This window comes from Thalassophryne amazonica, chromosome 16, assembly GCF_902500255.1.
Source record: "Thalassophryne amazonica chromosome 16, fThaAma1.1, whole genome shotgun sequence".
Classification (NCBI taxonomy): domain Eukaryota; kingdom Metazoa; phylum Chordata; class Actinopteri; order Batrachoidiformes; family Batrachoididae; genus Thalassophryne; species Thalassophryne amazonica.
In genome coordinates this window covers 2882953-2910679 of record NC_047118.1, presented here as the reverse complement: position 1 = coordinate 2910679, position 27727 = coordinate 2882953, and the positions used below count along the sequence as shown (strand labels likewise).

Genomic DNA, 27727 nt, shown 5'->3' with positions numbered 1-27727 from the left:
TTTTTACCAAACAAGAGTAGACAAATTCCAAAAACTGGAGATCTGCCCAAATAATCCAAAAGTATATCACAGGTGTGGGGGCAGAACAGATGACAAGGCTGGGTGTGGCCAACACAGGAGATGCATCAATGAACTCGCAAGGAGTGGATGAATGAGCTGATCTTTTAAAATGCACTAGATGAACTGGAGTAGATGATTGATTGCAGGTGCGAGAGGCAAGCAGGTCAGCCATGCTCAGCCTAAAGATGTTAGCAGGTGCTTCTACATTGTGGAACAGTTTGCTTGTTGACATTAGAAAGTCCACTTGAATCTTTTAACGCAAATCATAAAAAATTATTTTTCTTCTCTTTATCATTAGTTATATTGGTTTATCATAGCTTAACTATATTTGCTGTTTTTGTGTGTATTTGTATTTGTCATTTAATATAAACTGCGTGGAAAAATATAGCAAAGGTCTTGCATAAACAAAGGCTGATTGATGAACTCTGCTATATGCAGAATTAGTTACCGCTGTGCAGCTCAGCTCACTGAACTGAAGTTGCTGTCCTCAGATAATTTCCTGTCTTTAAAATAAAAATTGCCAATTAAAAACAATGACAAAGGGCCTATTATTTAGCTTCCCAGATTGCCTGAGAATGCAGGAACAAGGCTATAGGCCACTCCAATCCAAGAACCTGGGGAGCTCATCAGCATGTTCCTTTGGAATGTACCTAGAAGCTAATTTATCTGCACCTTAGTCTCGCTTAGTAACAGCTCGTTTGGTCTGCATTCATTCCATTGGTACTCAAAGATCCTCCAAAGAGACCAAGCACCAAAGCCATCCAATCATTGCCTTTGGCCAGTGGGTAGCATCCAAGTCTCACAACAATACAGCAAGAATCACCAGGACCCTAAAGACTTGGACAGAGGTGTCCGACAATGGCGGTACCTTTGTAGGAGACCTGTTATCAAAAGATTAGATATTCAACACCAGAATGCAATCTGTAGACCTTTATAAATGGCAAACTAAAAGACATGTGGTCATGAAACAAACAGCGACAAACTGTTCAGCTGAGCTACCGTACAGTGAGGTCAAGAGTACCTTCAACTGCTACTTCATACATCTCAGTATTGCCAAACAGCTTCCTTCATCTTTATGGATGTGCTAAAAAATAGAGGGAACTGTGCCATCTGCTGGTGTATTAAAAAATGTAGTAGAGTGAACATGCAGTGCTACAGAGTTATTTTTAGGCTCCATGAAGTTTCACCAGGCTCTGGCTGATGAAAGTGGAGCTCCACCCCAGACCGGTACCGGAAACCCATGAGCTCTTGTCAACCTTTTCACTCTGAGTCAGACTGAAGGAGTGGTGTTTTTAAAGCTGTCTTTTGTTTGTTTGATCTATTCTAGTACATCAACGTGCAACAAATTTCAAATGGTTTCTCTATGTAATATTCCCTTTTAACCTGTAGATGTACAAAATGATAACATTAATTGTTTGTTTGTTTTTTTGTCAACACAAACTGGCTGGAATGAATTAACCCACTCATTCACCCACTCACTCACTTGTGTGTGGCTTTGCTGTACAAACTTGACATTGTTTCCAGCAGGGGGCCAGGAGTTTGCATGTATTCACAAAGCTGAGCACATCAGGTTTTAGGTCTGCGCTGTCACACTGAGTCATGCCTTTGTTTCTTCTAGAATTGACTATTGTAACGTTTTGTTTTCTAGCTTGCCTCATTCAAGCATCAAGGGTCTCCAGCTGGTTCAGAATGCTGCTGCTATGAGAAGGTTTGATCACATTACTTCAGTTCTGGTTTCCTTTCACTGGCTTCCTCTTCAGATGAGGTCTGACTTTAAGGTCTTTGTTATTAACGTATAAAACTCTTCATGGACTGGGTCCCTCATATTACTTAGACCGTACGTACCGACCCGTGTTGTCTGTTCTCGGGGTCTTAGTTTATTGTGTGTTCTTAGGGTTAAGAAGAAGTCAGCTGGTCACAGGGCAGTTTTATAGAACAGTTTACCAACTGTGATAATTCTGTGGATTCATTTAAACCCAGGTTGAAGACTTTTCTGTTTTTATAACTGACACTGATTTAACGGTATTGATTTGCACTTTTACCCATTTTTTTAAGAGTTGGAATTTTACTTACTGAAATGTATTGTTCATTTTATCAAATTTACTTCATTGTTACTTGTAACATATATCTTGTATTTTGTGTTGCTTTTTCTTGATTATTTTGTATTGTTTTGGTTTACAGAATGGATGGACACCCACCCTGAGTTGGGTCCATTCTTTGGACCCTCCTATTATGAAGCTCCTTGTGATTTGGCACTACAGGCTCTAAATACATCACATGATACTGACCTACTTTTGACAGTCCAACATATAGAAACTGGCAAAAAGATGATCTGCTCCTCCACGTGTCCTGAAACAGCTTGATCAAACTACCTCATGGCCTGAAAACGTGGCCACAGTTTAAAAGTTAACAAAGAAACTGCCCGTGAAGGTGTAAAGAACTTTTAAAATATTCAGACACTGGTATTTTGATTTCATTATCTTCTTCTTCTTAACCAGTTTTACCAGCACCTTCTTCCACCTTGGTTGGTTTATTCTATGTTTGGTTCCAGGGTGATGTTACATGTCCTGAGATCCCAGACTATGACACCCTACCAGAGTGCTGGAGCCGTCTCCAGCCAGCTTGATGGGGATCACAGTCCAGAATGACTTGGATTGAATGTTCAGAAGGGAGATGCAGGATGTAGACACGGCATCGGACTCTCTACATTGCTGCAAGGTGGAAAGTGATTGGCTGTTAGATCTTCCTTCTGAGCATCATTGGTTATGTGGTGGAACCACTGGATGCCTCATCCTCCTGAAGCCTCTACTGTCAAAGCTGTTGGTCCTGTCTGCCAAGGTGCCAGTGAACTGCTTTAGGTGTCAGATGCCTACAGGAGGACTGACACCACCGAGGCATTTTAACGTTTTGTCCTTTGGGAGATGTGCTGGTGTCTCCACGGTAACTGCAGATGCCACTACTCATTACTGATCAACCTCTGGCTTTAGTTTGCCCAATTTGGAGACTATTGAGCCAAGATGTTTGAAGGTGGGCACAAATTTTACTGTGATGTTGTGAAAATAGAAGAGTGGAGGATCTCCGCTGTGGATGGTTACAACTTAGCACTTTATTTTGTTTTTACCTCCATCAAGGAGGCAGGCAGCACAGTGGCTTTGTGGTTAGCACTGTTGCCACACAGCAAGAAGGTTGTGGGATTGCTTTCCACATGGGGCCTTTCTCTGTGGAGTTTGCACGTCCTCTCCGTGGTCATGTGGGTTCCTTCCTGGTGCTCCGGGAACTGAGATACAGAAGAATGTTTGGCACGTAGCAACATTTAACTCAAACAGTCATGACCATGTTGATGAAATTTGGTGAGCTGATGGATAATGTGCTGGAAAATTGGGAATTTTATTTTGAAATTCATCCAGGACATATGTGGCCCTAGTGTGCGTGCTCTGAGTGCTTCCTAATCTTCAACAATGGACTTTAATGACAAAAAAGAGGGGGAAAAAACAGATTTTTTTTTTCTCCTATTTCATTAAAGAACATGCTGAATGATCAGGGAGCCTCCAATAGCAGAAAAATTAAATCTGTGACTTTGTGAGACACTTTGCTGAAAAGAAACCAATTCCAATATGCACACGCCACAAATATAAATCCAGGAAGTCTCTGCCTCGGCTGCTGTCTTCTTTTCTGAAGTTGGTCTTCTCCATTTCCAGATTCCTTCTGTAGTTTTCCTCTGTGTCTTGTAGGTATTATAATATTTCTGAGCTTCTAGCTCCTTCTTCAGGTGTCCTCGCTTCATTTCAGATCACCCAGTGGCTCCCGGGGTGCTCTTATAACAAACTTATGGAGAAATCCCAAACATGAGGTGTCGATCCCCAATAGATCTGAAGATACAGCCCTTTAAAAATGTAATAAATTCTATTTCTTTTGCTTAATGAGCATTTTCGTCTGACTTTGACTATTATGTCATTGTATGTACATTGTTGAAAATGACCTTCTTGGGCTAATTTTTCCTGTAGATCTCAGCTGCACCAAATGCATATTTAGATTTTTAACGTATTCATGTCTGTGATGGGGCAGCATGGTGGATTAGTGGTTAGCACTGTTGCCTCACAGCGAGAAGGTCGTGGGTTCAATTCCCGTGGCCTTTCTGTGTGGAGTTTGCATGTTCTCCCCATGTTTGCGTGTTTCCTCACACATCTAAAGACATGCGGGTTATAGGTGGATTGGAAACTTTAAATTGTCTGTAGGTGTGTGTGTGGGTGTGTCTGTGTTTGTTTGTCTGTTTGTGGCCCTGCGACAGACTGGCGTCCTGTCCTGGGTGTATCCCGCCTCGTGCTCTATGGCTGCGGGGATAGGCTCCAGCCCCCCACGACTCTTAATTGGACTAAGCGGTAGAAGATGAATGAATGAATGTCTGTGATTTCAACACATTGTGTCATGAAAGTACAGTAGAGATGATATCATAGCGTGTCTGATTCGCTTGGCTGAGGCTTGAAATTATGTGTGAGCCTCAGATTCGGACTCGGTCTTGGCCTCGGAGACCCTAGACTCAGACTCGGCCTTGAGGTTGACTCATCTACAACACTGGAATCATCATTGCACACATTTGGATTGGATTTACTTTTGTAAAATTCATACCATTAAAAAATATAAAAGGTACAAATAAAACAGAGGATAACGCATTAAAGAATAAAAGCACTTATTTCCAATGTGGTCCTCAATGTGGTCTTTTGAGAACTGTGGCTTGATTAGTGAATTTAGAACAGTAACACGTTATATTACCGCCTTATAGAGAAATGTAATGTGATTACACCCAAATATGTCTGGAAATCACTTTAAAATGTGTTTGTGCAGACAGTGTGATTAATTTACCAGCTGTTTTTTTTTCACTATGAACTTAGGGAAGGGAGGCTCCTGTGCGTGCCCGTGCTCGAGGACGCGGGAACGCGCGCGTAGCTGTCAGTAGGAAATGCAGGCGGCTGCTGTGAATGTACGCCTGTGACTGCTAGTTTTGAATAAATGACATCAAGAGAGTTTATCTGCAGGCGGAATGAACACAACCACAAGGAACATTTCCTGATTTAGGTGAGAATGTTCGCGGCGAGCCCGTCGACGTCCCAGACATTTTGAGTGAGCTAGCTGGCTATGCTAACAACAACAAAACTCTAGCGGCGCTAAGCTAATCCCGCTAAGCTAAAGTCGCCCCCGTGTGTTTGCTGCTCGCAGCTCCTCTCCTCCGTTCAGCTGCGCCTCTTCCCGTCTTCATTTCAAGAAGGAGTTAACGGAGCCGGAGCTGTGGCGAGGAGACGCATGGGCAGGAAGCCCCTGGAGGTCCAGGCGGACGGAACACATTGACGCAGTGGGTGAGTTGACCAGCGGGTTTGAAGCTGTGTGTGACCGGTGCAGCGGGCGGACAAGGCCGTGGCTGCTGCTCGGTCTGGGCCTGGCAGGGAGGGTGTTAAATATTAGCCCTTTACTGAAGCTTCGCTGGTTGTGGGCTGAACCGGGAAGTCTCTGACACAGAGAGAGAGAGAGAGAGAGAGAGAAGTCTTTAGAGAGCAGAGGACGAAAAGTGTCTTCTGCTGTTAGCTGTTTAGAGGCAGCAATGCGGATGTTCTCCATCACTAGTGAAGAATTGCAGCACATATTTCATCACATTATGATGCTTTGTAAACACTAGCCAATGATCTGCCGTTACTGTCATCAAAATGTGTTTTAAATGTCACACATCTACTCACAAAATACCAAGGATGTCTTTAAAAACTGAGGAAACCACTTGGATGAGTCTTGAAATGTCTTCAAGACCAAAAAGAAGTCCAGTTGTTGAAACATAAATTTCGAGGCCAGACTGGAAGGTTTGTTGTTTGCTGATTTCTTCCCCATGAAGTTATCCTCACAAACTCCACATATGAGCAAATGTCTGCTTCTAGGCAACTGAAACATCTGTGCAAAATAAGAGCCAGAAAAAAAAATTGAAAATCAGCATCTGCTTGATTTGACCTCAGAAATCTTCAATCTGTACCTTGTACCTTGCATGCTTGTCGAATCTCTAAGTTTAATGTCTCAGCTCCCCAGCTTTGTCTTGAATTGTTAGGGTAAAGGTTGTGGTTTGCCTGAAAGTCTTGAAATTGGAACAATAGTTCGTGCAACAACACCTTTGTGCACTTCTGAAAGTTCTGCACACTGTCAAAATTCTGATGTGGTCAGGTAGACCAGTTCTGATATTGCATGGAACATATTCAGTTATTCTGCTATTGCACTTAATAACCTTTATCTCTTTGGCTCATTTGCAACTTGCCTGTTTGTTACTACAGGTTGTGTTCTGTCTTGCTAGAATGGCCACCCCACTGAGTCTGATCTATTTGAGGGTTCTTCCTGTAAATTCAGAAAATACAGAGTCCTTTTCACCACTGTTGTCAGTTTGCTTGCTCATGGAGTAGGTAAGGTCTTCTAGACCTCACTTGTGTATAGCACTTGCCTTTGAGGTAACTAATGTTTTGATTTGATGCTATATGAATATATTGGTTGTTGATGTCTGTTTTGTAAGGCTGTAACAACATTGATTTTCATAATCGATTAATCTGTCTATTATTTTCTCGGTTAGTTGATTAGTTGTTTGGTCTAGAAAATGTCAGAAAATGTCAATTGGTGTCTCCCAAAACCCAAGATGACGTCCTTAAATATGCTTGTTTTGTCCACAATTCAGATATAATAAGTTTGTTATTTGAGAGGAGTAAAGAAATTGGTAATGAAACCAGAAAATATTCACATTTAAGAAACTGAAATCAGAGAATTTGGACTTAAGTTTTTTCAAAATGATTAATTAATCATGAAAACAATAGCTGATTAATTTAATAGTTGATTAATCATTGATTATTCATTGCAGCTCTTGTGTTTTAAAACATCTACTGCTCCAAAAGTACTGTTGAGTCACAGAAACCTGTGAGAGAATGATCAAACAGACAAGACTTGTAATACTAATGTGTTTAGTGTGTTCTTATTTGCATTTTAAACAGAATTGGGGTTTGCCAAAAAATATAAACCAAGCCTCATTTCAGAATCCGTTAATCTCACTCCCTTTTTGATTTGTTTATTCTAGTTGATGTATTCCGGTGTTGCCAACCAAACGGTCGCCTCTAAAAATTGGTTTGCCCTGCCTTCACTGCACATTTCGGACCGCAGCAGCACATCTGAGTCTGACTCTCTTCACCCAAAGCAATCAAAGGGAATAATGTGATTATTAACCATCAGATGACAAAGTAAAACCTCTTAAATCATTCTAAAGTCAGTTTTAAGCAGAAACGAGGCGATAATTGATGAACCGCTGCTGATGCTCAGATGTGACATAGGTGCAGAAGCACATCAGACTCGGACGTGCTGTTGTGCTCTGATTGGTCCCCTATCTGTTATTATGAAATAATGCTGAGTTCATGTGGAAATGATTGTTGTACAAAAGCTTCAGATGTCTGCTGCTGAGATAGATACTGACTGGAGTGCAGTTTTAAGCAGAAATGAGGTGATAATCGCTGCTGACGATCAGAAATGACACATGCACAGTGAAGGCGGAGGGAAACTATTTTTAGGGGGAACCGTTCGGTCGGTGACACCAGCACTTTATGTGTTGTTAAGATGACAAATTATTACTGATTATTTTTTGAGCTGTATATGACTGTTGTTGTTTATTATTTTAGGCAGAAGATTGAATTCAAATAATATGAATTTAAAAACCGTAGCTTCAAAACTCTATTTCGTGGCCTCATCTAAGATGTCTCATTGAGACGTTTGCAGTAACCCAGTGAATGTTTGACTTTTGTTGTTACTATCTGAATATTACAGCTAATCATATAATGAAATAGCACTTTAATTCCAGTTTTCTGTGTTGCTAAAACTGTGCGTGTGGTGAGTGTAATCTCTCCAAGGAGTTTCCTTTATTTCAAAATATCTGCTTCTCTGCAGATCCAGTTTTAAGAAGAGGAACTTGAAATTTGTAGTCATGTTGTAGGCTTTTAATGATTTTCTGTCTTGATTTGTTGTTGAGTAGATTTTTATATTAATCCACATTTTAAGAGCCGGAGCAGTAGTGAATTGTGGTGAGTGACTGAGTAAATTACTGTTGGCTGTAACAAAACTCATCTCTATTTTTTTCCTTTCCCTTTCAGTAGAAGAGAGATCAGGGTGGAACCATGGCTGAACTGTCCACCCTTTCCCCATCACCACAAGCATTAGGAGATTCTCATTCAGCTCCCTCGCTCCCTCCACCTTCACCGGTCCTCCCTGCTCCAGATTCTGTCAGAGAGGTGCCTCTAACCAAGTCATCTGTCTATGGTGACAAAGTTTTGATTGGGAATACGTCTGTGGCACAGTCAGGGAGTTCACCCTCAATAAGAAAGCCATTTGTGAGTCTTCCTAAACCCAGTGCTAAGACCCCTCTCCCAACATTGGTACTCGACTCTGCCTCCCAGATAAAGGTAGCAGCAGGGAAGGATGCAGAGACTGGACTTCATACAGATAAACACAAGCAGTTAACCACTGACACAGCCAAGAAAGAGCTCTTGAAGGCCATAACAAAGACCCCGGCGCCATCAAATGAGACTACGGCTCAAAGCACAGTGAAAAATACACCCCACTCTCCTGAGCTCAGTCCGGGTCCCAATCTTTACCCCAGTGTGCATGTCACTGCCAACCCCATTTCTGGCTTGGATAATGGAGAAATTACAGGGAGTAAACCCAACACCGCTGCAGGTTCCCACCCTGTATCTGCTCCCCCAGCATCCATCTGTAATACAACAGCAGCAGACAGGGAGGTGGTCCAGCCACTACAGCAAGCACAAACCCCTCGAAGTCCGCCACCTCTGCTGCCCCAAAAACCTGACAATCGCAGTGGAGAAAGGAACGCGGAGCCCCCCAGCACCCCCACCAGAGCTGAACATTCAAGTCCTACTCTGCCACTCATCCAAGAACCACCCTGCTTCCCTCCGTACAGTCCCAACCCTCGACCAGCTCCTGACACCCTCAGCTACCTGGAGTCAGCCAGCATGATGTCGGGGACGTTAGAGTCTTTGTCTGGGCTGGGAGACGACGGGAGTTCCATTGGCTCGGACTCTGAGGTCAACGGCATGGCTATTAGACGCACTGATAAATATGGCTTCCTTGGTGGTAGTCAGTACAGTGAAAGTGGGTAAGTGTTAAGATTTTAACAGCCTAAACCCACTCAGTGTGAGATATTTCACCCCACCCCAATACATTTACTAAACATATCCGAGACATTCTCAAATTAGAAACATATTTCAGATATGCCTTGCTTTTTCTTATTTTGCAGTTCTGTGACAACAGCGGCCCCAGTTTCACTATCAGACAACATAACATTTGTGAGATTGGTTGAATCCTGCATAGTGACAAATGATCTTCCTTTCATTTGGATCCTGTTTGGTTTTGGGTTGGCAATAAGGCGTGTTTTCTAGCCGGATATCATTCAGACCTGTTTATTCAAATCTCACTTATCCTACATGTGTCCACACTCAATCTGGCTCAAACTGTGTGTATGTGTGGATCTGGACATCAGCGCACAGGTGTGTTTGCGTTTGTGTGGATCTGGTTGTTTGCTGTCCTCGCCGTTGTAGCCACACTGAATGCTGCCACAGTGGAGATGAAGCTGTGGCTGCACAGACGTAGTCAGGAAGTTTGACATCATGATCTCCAAGTTAGCCAGACTCTAGCCACATTTGCGTTCAGACCGTGGCGGATCCCGCTCAGATCAAAACAAACCGCCTCAAATCCAATTTGTGCCGTTTAGGTTCAGAAAAAGAAGTGCGATTCGGTCCGAATCCCACTTCAGTCAGATTGCCAACCCCAGTCTGAATGGGGTTCTGGATGCTTCAGTCTCTCTTGATGTTTTATTCAACCATTCATTTGCCCCAAAGAGATGGTGCATTCTTTGTCCACCTTCTCTGTCCTGCGTTGCTCTAAACTTGTCTGTCCGTCCTCTGTCTCGCCTTTGCTCTGAGTCAGATCATGCTGAGAGCGATTTTATGACTCAGCGTGTACTGACTTTGTCTCTCCACTGTGTCAGTCTTCACATCCATCTGCTCTCCTATTCACCTTTTTTGTTTTTTGGTTTTTTTTGGGGGGGGGGGATTTGGTTCTGCAGTAGGTTTCCTGAGAAGCTAATTAGCCTTTCCTTCACAGTTGAATAATTAAAATGTTTATTGATTAACTATCAGTTGTGACCTTGCATTCTAAGGATGCTTCAGCAGTTCAGTGTAATGTGGTATTTATAGACACAGGAGAGAAAGTCAAGTGTTTTAAGATTTTGAAATTTGTGCATGAGAGCACTTTAAAAAGAACATGCTTCCATTCATATTTTTTTCATTCATCTTGCTGTTGCAGTGATAAGGACGTGAGAGTCGAAGTGGCCAGACAGAGGGAGATAAAATGGCTCGACATGTTCTGTCACTGGGACAAGTGGATCAAGCATCGTTTCGAGAAGGTATTCACATCAGCCTGTCGGATGCTTCTCTTTTGGATTTGCAGTAAATAATGAGGCCGCCACTAATGACTGTTTTTATTATTTAATAACCTGAAGAACAAATTTTGATATTCTGTTTCATCCCTTAGTCTATAAAATGACAGAAAAAAATATAAAAATTCCCAGTGTATTTTCAGAGCCTGAACCTTCTTTTGGCTTGCTTTATGCAGATAAAGTTTAAAATGCAGATACGAGGTCTGTGAGAAAAGTATCTGACCTTTTTATTTTTTTCAAAAACTATATGGATTTGAATCACGTGCGATTACATCAGACAAGCTTGAACCCTCGTGGGCATGCAAGAGTTTTTTCACACCTGTTGGTTACGTCATTCACCTGTGGGCTGGCTTTGAGTGAGGAGTGGTCCACCCCTCCCGTCGGAATCTCTTTGTCTGAGAACTTCCTGAGACTTTGCTTGATCAAAATTTTTTCAAAGACTGTGAGGCACATCGAAGTGGACACCATTCGAGAAATTCAGCTGGTTTTCTGTGAACATTTAACGGTTGATGAGAGATTATGGACTGTTGCTGTCGCTTTAAGGACTGCCCACGGAGCGGGACGTCGCGACGCGCCCTGAGCCGCCGCTGTCTGCCTGTTTCGAGCTGAAAGCTTCCAAATTTAAGCCTCTGTTGACCCAGGACGTCGTGACAGAACAGAGAACTTTCAGAAGAGGTCAGCAGTTTATCCAGACATTCCACTGTTAAAGGAGATTTTGTAACGAAAGAAAGTGCGGACGGGTCCGTGCGTCGGGACGCAGCCGGCGCGGCGTGCCGCCACAGGAAAAACACCTCCGTTGGAAGCCTTAAGGACAAGTTGGAACATGTCCAGCTGTTAAACAATTTCTCAGATACTCACTCAACTGAAAGCCATCAAAAGCCGCCTGGTTTTTACAAATGGTTATCAACACGGAGGTGTTTTTCCTGTGCCGCCGCACCGCGCCGGCCGCGTCCCGATGTGCGGACCCGTCCGCACGTCTTTCATTAATAAAATCTCCTTTAACAGTGGAATGTCCAGATAAACTGCTGATCCCGACCTCTTCTGAAAGTTCTCTGTTCTGTCACGACGTCCTGGGTCAACAGAGGCTTAAATTTGGAAGCTTTCAGCTCGAAACAGGCAGACAGCGACGGCTCAGGGCGCGTCGCGATGTCCCGCTCCGTGGGCAGTCCTTAAAGTGACAGCAACAGTCCATAATCTCTCATCAGCCGTTAAAATTTTCACAGAAAACCAGCTGAATTTCTCGAATGGTGTCCACTTCGATCTGCCTCACAGTCTTTGAAAAAATTTTGATCAAGCAAAGCACCAGTCTCTCAGGAAGTTCTCAGACAAAGAGATTCCGACGGGAGGGTGGACCACTCCTCACTCAAAGCCAGCCCACAGGCGAATGACGTAACCAACAGGCGTGAAAAAACTCATGCATGCGCACGAGGGTTCAAGCTTGTCTAATGTAATCGCACGTGATTCAAATCCATATAGTTTTTGAAAAAAATAAAAAGGTACGTTAGTTTTATCACAGACCTCGTATGTTCAATTAACAATAATAGGAATCTACACCAGTGTTGCTCAAACTTTTTCAGACCAAGGACCATTCAGCCCATTTAAAAAAAAACCTTGTGGACCACCTAACTCCTCAAATATTCAAACACAACAGTTCTGTTTACCATCCAGCAGAATGTTACAAATTATCGAACAGTTGAGTGGATCCTTGTCATTTGATTGGTGCTTTGTATGTCATGTGACATGGATTATTCGGCCCATTTGTGTTGCATTGCATTGAGAGTACAATTTGGTTACACTAGGGTGTAAATTTGGTTCCATATATTTGGTACTATTGCACTCTGTGCACACACGCACACAACATGCTCGGGCACGCGTTGACCCACAACACGTGCGGGCGTGCGCACAAAACAAATCCACTGCGCTGTAAGCCGTCTGGAGGCAGAGCTGTTAAGATGAAGTTAGAATGAAAAGCTGGACTAATTTCTGGTGGCATGATGGCATCATGGATGACATAGTCAGAATTATTTTTGGACTCGTATTTAAAGTTCATGTTGGATTGTTGATATCAGATGTGATTTTTCGCTGGAGTTGAGTATTTTACACAAACGCTTTCTTTTTTTTCTGGAAGTACACAAAGCCAGTGCAGTGATGCACCAAAATGTAAGTCACTTTTTTGTTGTTTATAAGTTTAATATCAAATGACAAGGATCTATTTTAGCCATTATCTAAAACAAAATAATGAATGTTTTTGCATTATTTCAGTGGAATGAATATTTAATGAGGTGAAAGCTGGAACATACCATTCAAAGCCTCATTGAATGGTATGTTCTATTATTACATGATTGTGACACTACGCACACTCTGATTGGCTTATTTCTGGTCTGATGTTTTCCCGTATCAGACCAGTTACCATGACAATCGCTCCTGAACAGGTATCACATTCGTTTCAAACCAGAAAGCTAAAAACACGATTAGAAAAAGGAAGTCGGGCATGAACGTACTCCATAAATATCTAAATGGCATCAGAAAAAACACGCAGATTGAAAGATTATCAGCTAATGACCGGACCATCTGTTAGCAAGTTCTTCATGGAGGTGAAGCGAACAGGTCTGACTAGGAGCCCAAAACCGTCAGCAGCTATCATATATTGTCAACACCTCGGTCTGGTATTTTCCCGTACAGACCTCGCACTTGGTTAATAATCCTTTATTACAGCCTAAACTGTTGCACAATGGTCAGCGTGCTAGCATCACAAAGTGGGCATCTCAAATTCAGATTTTCCAATTTATATATGAATTGAGTTAATTAGGAAAATAATACATATCCGCTACTATCTATTAGACTTTGGAGTCATTTTATACAGTTTGAGAAACACGTTTAAGTTAGAATCTGATGTTAATTTAAAATGTGGTATTCTATAAATATACGCACAGACCACTAGAGGTCGATCATGGACCATCACTAGTCCACGGACCACTCTTTGAGAAAAGCTGATCTGCACAAAGCAAAAACCAATGCGCAATAGGTATAAATGAGTATAAAGTTTTAAGATTACTTTTAAATAGAAACATGGCTTTGACTATGTAAAATTGCTTTTTAACATTTTGTCATCACTATTTTTTAGCAAAACATGGATGATGGCGGAATGTTTTACCATCTGTGGAACAAAATGACCCCAAGCATGATGTTTTTTGATTCCATGTTCTCAAGAAAAATCCAGCAAAAGCACAAGACAGCCTCTGGGATAAAACATAGCCCCCCCCCCCCCCCCCCCCCCCACTTCCTGGTCATCTCTGTGCTTGTTCTGTTAGACCTCAGTGCTGCTTTTGATACTGTTGACCATAAAATTTTATTACAGAGATTAGAGCATGCCATAGGTATTAAAGGCACTGCGCTGCGGTGGTTTGAATCATATTTGTCTAATAGATTACAATTTGTTCATGTAAATGGGGAATCTTCTTCACAGACTAAAGTTAATTATGGAGTTCCACAAGGTTCTGTGCTAGGACCAATTTTATTCACTTTATACATGCTTCCCTTAGGCAGTATTATTAGACGGCATTGCTTAAATTTTCATTGTTACGCAGATGATACCCAGCTTTATCTATCCATGAAGCCAGAGGACACACACCAATTAGCTAAACTGCAGGATTGTTTTACAGACATAAAGACATGGATGACCTCTAATTTCCTGCTTTTAAACTCAGATAAAACTGAAGTTATTGTACTTGGCCCCACAAATCTTAGAAACATGGTGTCTAACCAGATCCTTACTCTGGATGGCATTACCCTGACCTCTAGTAATACTGTGAGAAATCTTGGAGTCATTTTTGATCAGGATATGTCATTCAAAGCGCATATTAAACAAATATGTAGGACTGCTTTTTTGCATTTACGTAATATCTCTAAAATCAGAAAGGTCTTGTCTCAGAGTGATGCTGAAAAACTAATTCATGCATTTATTTCCTCTAGGCTGGACTATTGTAATTCATTATTATCAGGTTGTCCTAAAAGTTCCCTAAAAAGCCTTCAGTTAATTCAAAATGCTGCAGCTAGAGTACTGACGGGGACTAGAAGGAGAGAGCATATCTCACCCATATTGGCCTCTCTTCATTGGCTTCCTGTTAACTCTAGAATAGAATTTAAAATTCTTCTTCTTACTTATAAGGTTTTGAATAATCAGGTCCCATCTTATCTTAGGGACCTCGTAGTACCATATCACCCCAATAGAGCGCTTCGCTCTCAGACTGCAGGCTTACTTGTAGTTCCTAGGGTTTGTAAGAGTAGAATGGGAGGCAGAGCCTTCAGCTTTCAGGCTCCTCTCCTGTGGAACCAGCTCCCAATTCAGATCAGGGAGACAGACACCCTCTCTACTTTTAAGATTAGGCTTAAAACTTTCCTTTTTGCTAAAGCTTATAGTTAGGGCTGGATCAGGTGACCCTGAACCATCCCTTAGTTATGCTGCTATAGACGTAGACTGCTGGGGGGTTCCCATGATGCACTGTTTCTTTCTCTTTTTGCTCTGTATGCACCACTCTGCATTTAATCATTAGTGATCGATCTCTGCTCCCCTCCACAGCATGTCTTTTTCATGGTTCTCTCCCTCAGCCCCAACCAGTCCCAGCAGAAGACTGCCCCTCCCTGAGCCTGGTTCTGCTGGAGGTTTCTTCCTGTTAAAAGGGAGTTTTTCCTTCCCACTGTAGCCAAGTGCTTGCTCACAGGGGGTCGTTTTGACCGTTGGGGTTTTACATAATTATTGTATGGCCTTGCCTTACAATATAAAGCGCCTTGGGGCAACTGTTTGTTGTGATTTGGCGCTATATAAAAAAATTGATTGATTGATTGATTGATTTTAATTTTGGGAGAGCTTTACATTTTAAGGCCCTTCACTGTAATTTGAGAGTCGACTTGCCGAGGATTTGATTGATGGGTCTATGGGTCATTCAGCTTTTGTTGAACCATGACAACATTCATTCATTCACTCAAATATTGGCCAAATCAGCCACTGCTTGGACAGTCTGTCAGTAATGTGCAGTGTCTTTCATTAAATAAATTGATTGATTGTCTGTCTGATAAACCAGTTTTGTAAATAAGGACTGGTTGTAGTTGAAACAGTCTGTCACGTGGAGAATCTTGTTGTTTTTATGTTCCAGGTGAAGTTGCGGTGCAGAAAGGGGATTCCTTCATCTCTCAGGGCCAGAGCCTGGCAGCTGCTGTCCAATAGCAAGGAGTTTCTGGATGCCAACCCTGGAAAATTTGAGGTCTTACTATTTTAGGACTATAATGAAACCATATGTAATTGCAACTTTCCCCATGTGGGTCTAATAACTGAATATCTTATCTGATCCTGTCTTAACTAAACCAAACAGTTAGTTATTATGTTGTTAGGCTATAATGGAAAGACAATATTAATGTTGTTCAGTCTTCTCATGAAGTTGGTTGTGTTTGGACTGTTACATTAAAAGATAAAAAAAAGAAAAGGATATATTTTAAATAACTAGGTCAAAGTTGGCGCCATTGTAAAGTTTTGGCTGAGTTGGGCAAATTCCTCTCATAGGGTGCTGACAGGACACTAACTAGCTGTAAGCCTCTTATCAGGACCAGTAATCCCCACTGTCAGGACTCTGCCTCCATGTTTAGACTGGAAGGGGGGGGGTCTGACCTTGGCTGGGTCAGGGTCCCAGCTGACGCCAGGATTTGTCTCCTACCTTTTCATTTTAAAATGGCTTTGTGTGTCAGACATGGTTACTCACTGGCCTTTAGACGTCTTTAAATGTCTTTCACCTCAAAACGATGGTCAGCTGTATTGGGAAGTTCTGTAGAACATGTTGAAAGACCAAATGTGACAAAGTTCTAGCACAGGCAGAAATTCAGGGCTATTGTGTCAGTGTGTAGCTGGTGCTGTGACACCGTTCTGACCCATGGGTGCATAAATATCCTCGCTGTTTGTGACACACTGATGATGATGATGACACTGGATGTGACACATTCAGGCTCAGTTGTGTCTCCACATCTCTGTTGTCTGGAGGAAATGTTTCAAAAGCAGCACAGCTTTAAACATAGACAGAATGCTTCATTTTGTTCAACATTTGGGACATAACTTTCTATGTTGGTGGAGAGGATAAAATTATAAATGATACAGTATACGAGTACCTATTTAAAAATAATAGTTGTGTGCAGAGGTGCACGTACCACTGTGGACTTAGGTTTACATACACTTTGGCTGAAAGACTTTCAAATGCAACAGTATGTGTGAACTCAGGAAATTTACTGTACCTCCATTTAGTTTTTGTTTCCCATATTTTTTTAATGATAGTTTTTATTCATGATGTGAGATTTTCAGTGGGTCAACAATTATTATTATGTTTTTGTATTTGTTTACTTTTTTTGATCACTGCCACTTAAAATGGTATGGAAGACTGCGGGATCTAATTACATTAATTGTAAAAGCTTCTGGATGACTAATTGGCATAAATGTGGCATTTTTGGCTATATTTAGTGGCCTATTTGAAGAAACAGTGCCTTGCATAACACCCTCAAAAAATAATATTAAAAAAACAAATAACGCATCTGCACCACAAATTTGGATCTTCACAGGTCATCTTGAAAAGAGACACAAGCAACTGGACAATCGATTATACCAAAGGCCCATACAGTCTTTATAAAATATTTGAGAAAGGAGGCCCAAATTAACCCCCACGAATTAATAAACCATTACTCCAACAGATGGAACTTTGGGATCATAAAGGTCCAACAGAAGTAAAGAAGAATTGACGGAGTCTGAGCTAACACATGATATTTACATCTAAGAGATCCCCATCATCTCAGCTTCAAAGGCTGTTTGTAGTAAGATAATTCATTCAAAACTGAAATTTTAAAAAAGTCTTGGCCTTTGTCCTGGTGATAAACTATAATCTTCTCTGGGTTTTTTCACTGAGATTTAGAGTAATGGCTTCACTCTTCGTTGATGGCTTTTCAGGCCACGATGATGGCGTTCCCTCTTAAAGATAAATGATGTTAGATTTCTCCATCAGTTCCTTACTTGTGATCCTCGGGTTCTGTTGGACATTTAGAACAAATTCAAATTTTTGGGTGTTAATTTGAGTCCAAGTTGGATCTGCTGTGGTGACCCCAAGTTAAAAAGAACTTATTCATTTGAGTCGACTCCTTGAATGATGTAAAGTCTGTATGGTTCCAAGCTTCTTGTATTTATTGATAGTGATATGCACACTCTTAAGGCTATGAAATTGGGCTATTAGTAAAAAAAAGTAGAAAAGGGGGTGTTCACAATAATAGTAGTGTGGCATTCAGTCAGTGAGTTCGTAAATTTTGTGAAACAAACAGGTGTGAATCAGGTGTCCCCTATTTAAGGATGAAGCCAGCACCTGTTGAACATGCTTTTCTCTTTGAAAGCCTGAGGAAAATGGGACGTTCAAGACATTGTTCAGAAGAACAGCGTAGTTTGATTAAAAAGTTGATTGGAGAGGGGAAAACCTATACGCAGGTGCAAAAAATTATAGGCTGCTCATCTACAATGATCTCCAATGCTTTAAAATGGACAAAAAAACCAGAGACGCATGGAAGAAAATGGAAAACAACCATCAAAATGGATAGAAGAATAACCAGAATGGCAAAGGCTCACCCATTGATCAGCTCCAGGATGATCAAAGATAGTCTGGAGTTACCTGTAAGTGCTGTGACAGTTAGAAGACGCCTGTGTGAAGCTAATTTATTGACAAGAATCCCCCGCAAAGTCCCCCTGTTAAATAAAAGACGTGCAGAAGAGGTTACAATTTGCCAAAGAACACATCAACTGGCCTAAAGAGAAATGGAGGAATATTTTGTGGACTAATGAGAGTAAAATTGTTCTTTTTGGGTCCAAGGGCCGCAGACAGTTAGTGAGACGACCCCCAAACTCTGAATTCAAGCCACAGTAAAGACAGTGAAGCATGGTGGTGCAAGCATCATGATATGGGCATGTTTCTCCTACTATGGTGTTGGGCCTATATATCGCATACCAGGTATCATGGATCAGTTTGGATATGTCAAAATACTTGAAGAGGTCATGTTGCCTTATGCTGAAGAGGACATGCCCTTGAAATGGGTGTTTCAACAAGACAATGACCCCAAGCACACTAGTAAACCAGCAAAATCTTGGTTCCAAACCAACAAAATGAATGCCTCGCAGATGTGAAGAAATCATGAAAAACTGTGGTTAGACAACTAAATACTAGTTTAGTGATTCACAGGATTGTTAAAAAAGCAGTTTCAACATAAAAGGTTTGAGTTTGTAGCGTCAACAGCAGATGCTACTATTATTGTGAACACCCCCTTTTCTACTTTTTTTTACTAATAGCCCAATTTCATACCCTTAAGAGTGTGCATATCATGAATGCTTGGTCTTGTTGGATTTGTGAGAATCTACTGGTACCTTGTATCCCGTGTAACAATAAGAAATATACTCAAAACCTGGATTAATCTTTTTAGTCACATAGCACTACTATTATTCTGAACACTACTGTAATTAATCCGGGATTCTGCCTCTTTGTCAGCTTTTAGAAGTAAAGCCATTCATTTCTGGATTTTTCTTGCAGTCGTTTTGGTGTATGTTACTCGGCAGCACTTAAAATCTGACGTAGTGTCATGGTGAGAATTAATCTGGAAGGTCTCGCTCCCTTTCTATGTGGCAGGAGCTGGAGAGGGAGCCGGGAGAAGCCAAGTGGCTTGACATTATAGAGAAGGACCTTCACAGACAGTTCCCCTTCCATGAGATGTTTGCTGCTCGTGGTGGACATGGGTAAAACACACACATACATCCTCAATGTCTCACCAAGAGTAATGCCTGCTAACAACTATAAACAACTAATTGTGTGATCAGATTTAACACGGTATCTTTGTCTCATCAGTGTCATAAATAGATTTTAGTGCCTCTGCGAGATGAGGCTTCATTGTAATCTTGAGGCTTCCAAGAAAATTACCGTATTTACAATGCATACGTCGTGTTTTTTTTTTTTTACTAGTGTCGGAGGTCCTGCAGCTTATACTGCAGAAACTACCCTTCTGTTACTCTGTTGGAACTTTAAAAGGGAAGCTCAAGACCTATTTGTACAGGCTTGCTTTTAACTAGTTTTATATTATTGCTGCTTTTAGTTTTTGCATGTTTATTTCAATTGTTCTTAAATTCCTGTAAAGCACTTTGTGATTTTATCTTGAAAGGTGCTATACAAATAAACTTTACTCAACTTTACTTACTCTTCAACAGCAGCTAAAGTATTAGTCTGGGCCCCAGGCACTGAAAATTTGAGAGGACCGGTCTCGACTTGCTACACTTTCTTCTTGTTTTTTTTCTTTTAGTATGACCCCTAAGGACACCTGAATAAGTGGTCTGCTTTGCTGGAAATATCGCGAACTGAAACTGTTCTTTAAATGCATATTTGAACTTGATGATGTCAGTACATGTATTGTGTGTGCCTGGGGTGCATTTTTTGGTAGCCTACCCAACCCACTAAAGAGTTTAAGAGAAAATACCATTTTTCACTATTTTTGGTGAAGCAACCAAAGGTACATATACAAAAATGGCCACAGTTTCAGTTTGCGGTATTTCCAGCAAACCAGGCCACTAATTCAGGTGTCCTTAGGGGTCATACTAAAAGAAAGAAACCAAGAAAGAAGTGTAGCAAGTCGAGACCGGTCCAACCCCTTTTTTTTTTTTTTGAGCTTTTGAGTTGGTGGGGTCCAGACTATATAGAGTCCTGTGCGGGATCATATTCTTCTTCCCGCTCCTGCTGAAATTCTGCGCGCACAATTATAGAGATGCATTGATATTGTGTTTTCTCCCATCCCGTGGGAGATTTAGGCTATTAATAAAGAAATCCATGGGATTGTTTGTTTCATTGAATCCCTGGCCTGTATGACTTGTGACACACTGATCAAAAACAGTGTTACTGTTTGGTTGTTTTCAGTTTAGAGACAGTTTCATGTGACAGTTAAGTTTACTCACTGCGCTGTGACACAGAGAGAGAGACTCGCTGCGTTCCACTGTGTCTCTCTCTGTTCACTCTTGTAATGTCCACTGTTCCTGTTATATAGGGCCGTCTAGTCTTGTTTGAACCCGGTGTGATATCGCGGGATTTAACCACTTATAGGGACAGTCACTCCCTTTGCTTAATATGTATACAGTGAGGAAAATAAGTATTTGAACACCCTGCGATTTTGCAAGTTCTCCCACTTAGAAATCATGGAGGGGTCTGAAATTTTCATCTTAGGTGCATGTCCACTGTGAGAGACATAATCTAAAAAAATACAGAAATCACAATGTATGATTTATTTATTTTTTTTATAATTTATTTGTATGTTACTGCTGCAAATAAGTATTTGAACACCTGTGAAAATCAATGTTAATATTTGGTACAGTAGCCTTTGTTTGCAAATACAGAGGTCAAATGTTTCCTGTAGTTTCTCACCAGGTTTTCACACACTGCAGCAGGGATTTTGGTTCACTCCTCCATACAGATCTTCTCCAAATCTTTCAGGTTTGGAGTTTCAGCTCCCTCCAAAGATTTTCTATTGAGTTCAGGTCTGGAGACTGGCCAGGCCACTCCAGGACCTTGAAATGCTTCTTACGGAGCCCCTCCTTAGTTGCCCTGGCTGTGTGTTTGTGGTCATTGTCATGCTGGAAGACCCAGCCATGACCCATCTTCAATGCTCTTACTGAGGGAAGGAGGTTGTTGGCCAAAATCTCTCAATACATGACCCCATCCATCCTCCCTTCAATACGGTGCAGTCGTCCTGTCCCCTTTGCAGAAGAGCACCCCCAGAGTATGATGTTTCCACCCCCATGCTTCACGGTTGGGATGGTTTTCTTGGGGTTGTTCTCATCCTCTAAACATGGTAAGTGGAGTTGATTCCAAAAAGCTCTATTCTGGTCTCATCTGACCACATGACCTTCTCCCATGCCTCCTCTGGATCATCCAGATGGTCACTGGTGAACTTCAAACGGGCCTGGACATGTGCTGGTTTGAGCAGGGGGACCTTGCTGCCCTGCAGGATTTTAAACCATGACAGCATCATGTGTTACTAATGTAATCTTTGTGACTGTGGTCCCAGCTCTCTTCAGGTCATTGACCAGGTCCTCCTGTGTAGTTCTCAGCTTTCTCAGAATCATCCTTACCCCACAAAGTGAGATCTTGCATGGAATCCCAGACCGAGGGAGATTGACAGTCATCTTGTGTTTCTTCCACTTTCTAATAAATAATCAGAACAGTTGTTGTCTTCTACCAAGCTGCTTGCCTGTTGTCCTGTAGTCCATCCCAGCCTTGTGCAGGTCTACAGTTTTGTCCCTGGTGTCCTTAGACAGCTCTTTGGTCTTGGCTATGGTGGACAGGTTGGAGTGTGATTGATTGAGTGTGTGAACAGGTGTCTTTTATACAGGTAACAAGTTCAAACAGGTGCAATTAATACAGGTAAAGAGTGCAGAGTAACATACAAATAAATTATTTTAAAAAAACATACATTGTGATTTCCGGATTTTTTTTTTTTTTTTTAGATTATGTCTCTCACAGTGGACATGAACCTAAGATGATAATTTCAGACCCCTGTATGATTTCTAAGTGGGAGAACTTGCAAAACCGCAGGGTGTTCAAATACTTATTTTCCTCACTCACTATATATATATATATATATATATATATACACTGTTTTGTTTTCGGCTGCAATCACAGAAGCAGTCGCGAAAAGTGCAGTTTTTGCAGTTCCCAGTGAAGGGAAGACGAGGCGAATGTGAGAAGTCATGTCAGTAAGTGTTAGCCAACACAGCTAACCAGAGTAGCTGCGTTCTCTCGCCTGCACCACCGCCTCAACACACGTCCACTTTCCACCACATCGTCACCTTTTCTTTGCCTTTTCACTTTGACTGCGTATTACGTCATATTTTACCCCTTTAGCGCCCACCCTCAAATGAGACTGTGCTGCCCAATTAAAGATGAAAGTAGCGTATGGACACGCATACTTTACACTATTCTCCTTTGTTGACTGACTCATGTTGTCCTGTTTGCTCCCGCAGTGTTTATTTTTAGCTGCCCGCTCCCACCTACACCAAAGTTCTGACTGCCCGCTCCTGCAAGATTTGCATTGGGTCCTGTGGGGGCCCACAGGACCCAATCCCATTACAGCCCTCTACTTCAGTACTTGAAGCATTCTTTAACAGCTCAGTAGACAATACTGACATCTATTGGTCAAATGATGTATAACATGCTTCCTATTATATTACAAGTGTTATCATTATTACCGTGATGCATACAGTCGGGTACATGAGTATTTGGACTGACACAGTTTTTGCAATTTTGTTTCCGTACACCACCATGATGGAGTTGAAATGTTGAAAATGATTTTAGTCAAACATCTTTAAGAGGAGACTGTTGGACTTTCTTGTTTTAACTCATGCATCATCAGGCTGAGTGATACTGCAAAATATATATATTCATATTGATCAATTTATCAAGGTACATAATTATTAAATTATGTACCTTGACTCCTGAATATGACTGAAAACTGAAGAAATTGGGGGTTACATGTTTGTCTTTTATGTCTGCACTTTGTCTATATGGTTAGAAAGTGTGACACAAATAAATGCTATTATTATTATCATTATTATTGTTGTTGTAGCAGCATTACATTTCTGGGGCTTTTATTGTGATAGGTCAGGATGGGTGGTGTGACTGTTTTGCTTGACAGTGACTAAATTTTGTCTTCACAAGTTAGTTATTCTCCTGTAACTGTCAGCGCAGCGTCAACCCTGTGTTCAGTAAACGTTTTGTCAACAGGATCCTCTCTTTGAATGACATCAGCTCACTTTCACACCCACGTTTTGTGTCCCTCACTGACTTCAGTCTCACACCCCCACAAATACTTCACTCATGTTTATTTCTCTGATGTGAGATCTGTCCATATTGATGATAAATGTCCAAACCGTATTACTATCATCAAGTTAAATTTTATACATTATTGTTTTATTGCCCCGCATTAGTGCATCATATAATACTGACTTCCTCAGTGCAACACCTACTAAACCGGTTTATGGTGGAACACACCATGTGAAAGTATGCGTCCGGTCTGAGAGCACCACATTACGGAATCGCCTTGGTCCTGTGTGGCAACCACCCATTCAGGTCCATCCCCACCTCTTGAAGGTAACCCTCTATCTGCTGTAGGTAGAAAGCGGATGATCTCTTGTCATTCTCCAGCTGCTGACCTCCTCGATGCTGAGGTGCCTGCATACTGGATCATGTCCAGAGAAATACACCATACAGCACAAGAATAGTCACTCACCAACAGCATCGTCTGCAAATTCTGTAAGCTAGAAGTGCATATGACAGAGGTCTCGAATGGATTCCAGAAAGGGCCGAGAGGGTGGAGGTTTTCTGAGCAACCACCCACTCCACCAGGTGACTTCACTGATTCCACCTGCTCACTGTGATGTTAATCAGTGAAATCACCTGGTGGAGTGCGTGGTTGCACAGAAAACCTCCACCCTCTCAGCCCTTTCTGGAATCGGGTTGAGACCTCTGGCATATGATGATGACATGGTGATGAAACTTTGGTAAACTTTGATGTACCAGGTCAGTACAGTTTGTTTTGCATACATTTCTGCCACCTGCTGGACATGTCCGGGGTTGTTGTAATTTCATTTCATGCATAATAGAAATTAAGAGCAGGTGTGGTTGAATTGACATGAAGCTTGTTTCATTTCTAGACCCCAGTCACTGCAACTTCCTCAAAGTGACTTCAAAGTGATTTTGTCTGGGCTGTGACTTGCAGCCAGATCTCATGTTTGACTTGTGGTTTTTCTGTTCATGAGTCAGTAGAATATCTGTGGAATGAGTGTACTGGGGATTCTGACCACGGTACAATTGTGCTGGGTGTTTGTGCAGGCAACAGGACCTCTACCGGATACTCAAAGCTTACACCGTCTACCGTCCTGATGAGGGCTACTGTCAGGCTCAGGCTCCAGTGGCTGCAGTGCTGCTGATGCACATGCCCGCTGAGGTGAGTCCACCCAACACAGGCTTTCACTCATCTCCCATCAGGAAAGCAAAGTCCTTCATCCAGCCCCTTCAACAGTTGATGGTGGATTTGCCCTGTTAATAATTATACTCATGTCACTGCCTGTTTTGAGTCTTACATGTTAAAATATGTGCGTGGGTTTGGTTTTTTATTCTCTCAGCAAGCTTTCTGGTGCCTTGTCCAAATCTGTGAGAAGTACCTTCCTGGTTACTACAGCGCTGGGCTGGTGAGTGAATGAACAAAGATTTGTCTGTTTGATCTTTTTGTGTCCATTTTCTCACCTTTAGTGACTCATTATTTTTGTCAAAACACTTTCAGGAAGCGATCCAACTGGATGGCGAGATCTTTTTCTCCCTGCTAAGGCGCACTTGTCCCATGGCGTACCGTCATCTGAAGAAGTTCAAGATCGACCCGATTCTGTACATGACGGAATGGTTCATGTGTATCTTCTCCCGCACACTCCCGTGGGCCTGTGTGCTGCGTGTATGGGACATGTTTTTCTGTGAAGGTATTGATCAAATCCAAATACCCTCCTTCAGAAGGGTTGCGTTCTTTAACATTTGTCTGTCAGTTAATCAGCAGAATATCTCCAAAGAACATCAGTAGAATTCAGTGATGTGTGATGCATCCTGTGATGTAGAAGACCTGATTAATCCCAACTCTTGTGATCCTGATGGGTTTGTTAGTTATTGAGTAGTACTAGTGATTGGGAGGAGCAGCCCCCCCCCCGCCAACCTCAACCAGAGTGGTGGTGTTGTTGGACTTATGTGCTGTTCATGGATCATCTGTAATAAACACTTATTTGAGCACCCCGGTCTTCATAAGTACAGTAGGTCCAAGGTGGATGATTGATTTTTGTAGTCGTGTCATCAAACCGGCGACCTTGTGTTTTAGACACTTGGGTGGAAATAAAAATGGGTGGTGCTCCCAACTGATCACCATGTGATGGCGTCACCAGTCCTCAAATCTGGGCGGGCTTGAGGCTGAGGGTGAAGCGACTGGGATGAGGATGAGCACCTTCAAATCTGAGACCATGGGCCTCTGTCGGAAAAGAGTGGCTTGTCCCATTTTGATCTTGGGAAAATTATTGGCCCAAGTCAAGCAGTTCAAGTAACTCATGTCTTATTCACAAGTGGGGGGTAAGATGGAGTGTACGATTGATAGTCAGATTGGTTCGTGGTGAATAAGGAGACAAGCCAGAAAGCAAAGTTCTTGTTTTACCAGTCATCTTATACTCCTATCCTCTCCTATGGTCATGAACTTTGGGTAATTACTGAAAGAATAAGGTTGTGGGTACAAGCGGTGTAAATAAAGTTCCTCAGTTGGGTATCTGGTATTACACTCCTGGACAGGGTGAGAAGTTCAGCTGTCTGGGAGGGACAAGGAGTAGAGCCACTGCTTCTTTGCATCGAAAGCAGCCAGCTGAGGTGATGCCCCCTGGTCGTCTCCCTACGGATGTGTTCCAGGCACGTCCAACTGGAAGGAGGTCCTGGGGAAGACCCAGGACACACTGGACAAATTATATTAAAAAATATAAAGAATTATTAGAGGAAGTTTTGTAAAGTCCAGTTATATTTTCTTTGATTTCTAGTAATGTAAATGATGTTTCTGCTCATAGGAGTAAAGATTGTCTTTCGTGTGGGTCTGGTCCTGCTGAAGCAAATGCTTGGTTCTGTGGACAAACTTCGTGAACTGCAGGGCATGTATGAAACCATGGAGCGTCTCAGGAGCATCTCCCCCGACACAGTCAGAGAGGATGTGCTGGTCCACGAGGTGGGTCCGACTGTGGACGTTGGATATTAATAAAACCAGTTTCTGTTTTTGATCTGAGGCACACATTCTGAGTCACATCCTTACTTCCTGTCTGTCTTGTTCATAGATAATCTCACTCCCAGTGACTGAGGCTCTGATAGAGAGGGAGTGCAGCGTACAGGTGAGGAAGTGGAGGGAGTCCAGAGGGGAACTGACACACCAGCCAGGTCGCCGCCTCCACGGTACCAGGGCTATCTACGAGTGCAAGAGGCGTGCGGCCGCCATCAGCTCTGGTGGCAGCTTCTCCTTCTTGGGTAGTTCAGCGCCTCCACCAGGACCTCTTAGAGCCTCTTCCAGCCTCCTCTCACTTCCTGGCTTCCGCAGGTCCAGGGGAACTTTCCACTACCAAGCAAAGAAAAGCTCCTTTTCAGGGCCGTCGGGGAAGGACGCCGTGCCGCCTCTGTCGCCCCCTGCAGGTGTGTCAATTACAAGCAGATTCTCCAATCAAAAACCGCCTATTCCACCTGGGACGGGTTTGAAAGCAATGTCGCCGCATGTTCAGAGCCCTCTCGCCGGGAAAGAAGCCGTTGCATCACGTGAGGCCACTCCGGCCTCAGAAGGAACCTCTGAACAGCATCAGCCTGGTGCTTTGGCCCCGCCTCAAAGTACGCCAACACCACCGCCTCAACCCAGCACGCTGTCCCCCTCCCCGAAGATCGTCTCTGAGCAGATCACCCTCACCATCCCCTCCCCTACTGCAAACAACACGCCTCTACCACCCTATCCTGATGAAAAGAAGAAAGATGTGGAACCAGCCACGGTGGCCGCTCCTGCAGAAGAAGAAGGGAAGAAGAAGAAGAAAAACAAAGAAGACAAGAAGAAAGAAAAGGAAGATGAGAAGAAAAAACTGAAGGAGAAGAAGGAAAAGGAAAAAGCAGAAAAGGAGAGGCTCAGGAAGGAGAAGGAGAGGCAAGAAAAAGAGAAGAAGAAAGGGGGGAAGAAAAGGGACAAAGGGGGAGGAGCCACTGAGGACAAAAACGGAGCTGCAGCACCGCGGGATTCGGCCTAGATGATTCCTGTGCCATTCCAAGATTTTATAAAGGGAGGCAAAAAAAATGAAGAAAAAAAACAGAGGAGGTCAGATTTTATAAAGGGAGGTTAAAATAAAAGAGACTTCCAGCAACAAAGAGTGAACAAAGCTTAAAAAAAGATGGCAGGGCTTCCTGTGTGGTTTTGAGGACTTGACGTGGTCTGTGGACTATAATTGGAGATAACTGGATCCCGGTTTTACAAGCACCTTGGAGGCTAATACTTTTGAGAGTTTTAGTCACAAAACACAAATTTCTT

The 27727-nt window shown here is 42.4% G+C and overlaps 1 protein-coding gene across 4 annotated transcripts; it reads left to right on the top strand.

The window, feature by feature from the left end:
- Nucleotides 1–4988: 4988 nt before the first annotated feature.
- LOC117528689 (TBC1 domain family member 10A-like) lies at nt 4989–27490 on the top strand. 4 transcript variants are annotated; one of them, XM_034191322.1, is made up of 11 exons: nt 4989–5133; nt 5275–5427; nt 8208–9222; nt 10431–10534; nt 15721–15828; nt 19258–19364; nt 24496–24610; nt 24789–24854; nt 24947–25136; nt 26247–26401; nt 26508–27490. In XM_034191322.1, exons 3-11 carry the CDS (start codon nt 8232–8234, stop codon nt 27447–27449), a joined length of 2778 nt encoding a protein of 925 aa, XP_034047213.1. In that variant the 5' UTR covers nt 4989–5133; nt 5275–5427; nt 8208–8231; the 3' UTR covers nt 27450–27490. The 4 variants fall into 4 exon arrangements, with proteins under 4 accessions (XP_034047213.1, XP_034047211.1, XP_034047210.1 ...); XM_034191320.1 differs by having other exon boundaries at nt 5275–5411; nt 8208–9226; nt 10435–10534; nt 26508–27449; XM_034191319.1 differs by having other exon boundaries at nt 5275–5415; nt 8208–9226; nt 10435–10534; nt 26508–27449.
- Nucleotides 27491–27727: the final 237 nt, after the last annotated feature.

Bases quoted from the DNA above. Each gene is read 5' to 3' on its own strand.
- LOC117528689 (XM_034191322.1), top strand. From the start codon at position 8,232: ATGGCTGAACTGTCCACCCTTTCCCCATCACCACAAGCATTAGGAGAT. The intron at 15,829-19,257 runs GTCTTACTATTT...TCTATGTGGCAG, and splicing joins CCAACCCTGGAAAATTTGAG to GAGCTGGAGAGGGAGCCGGG. The intron at 19,365-24,495 runs GTAAAACACACA...GTGTTTGTGCAG, and splicing joins GCTGCTCGTGGTGGACATGG to GCAACAGGACCTCTACCGGA.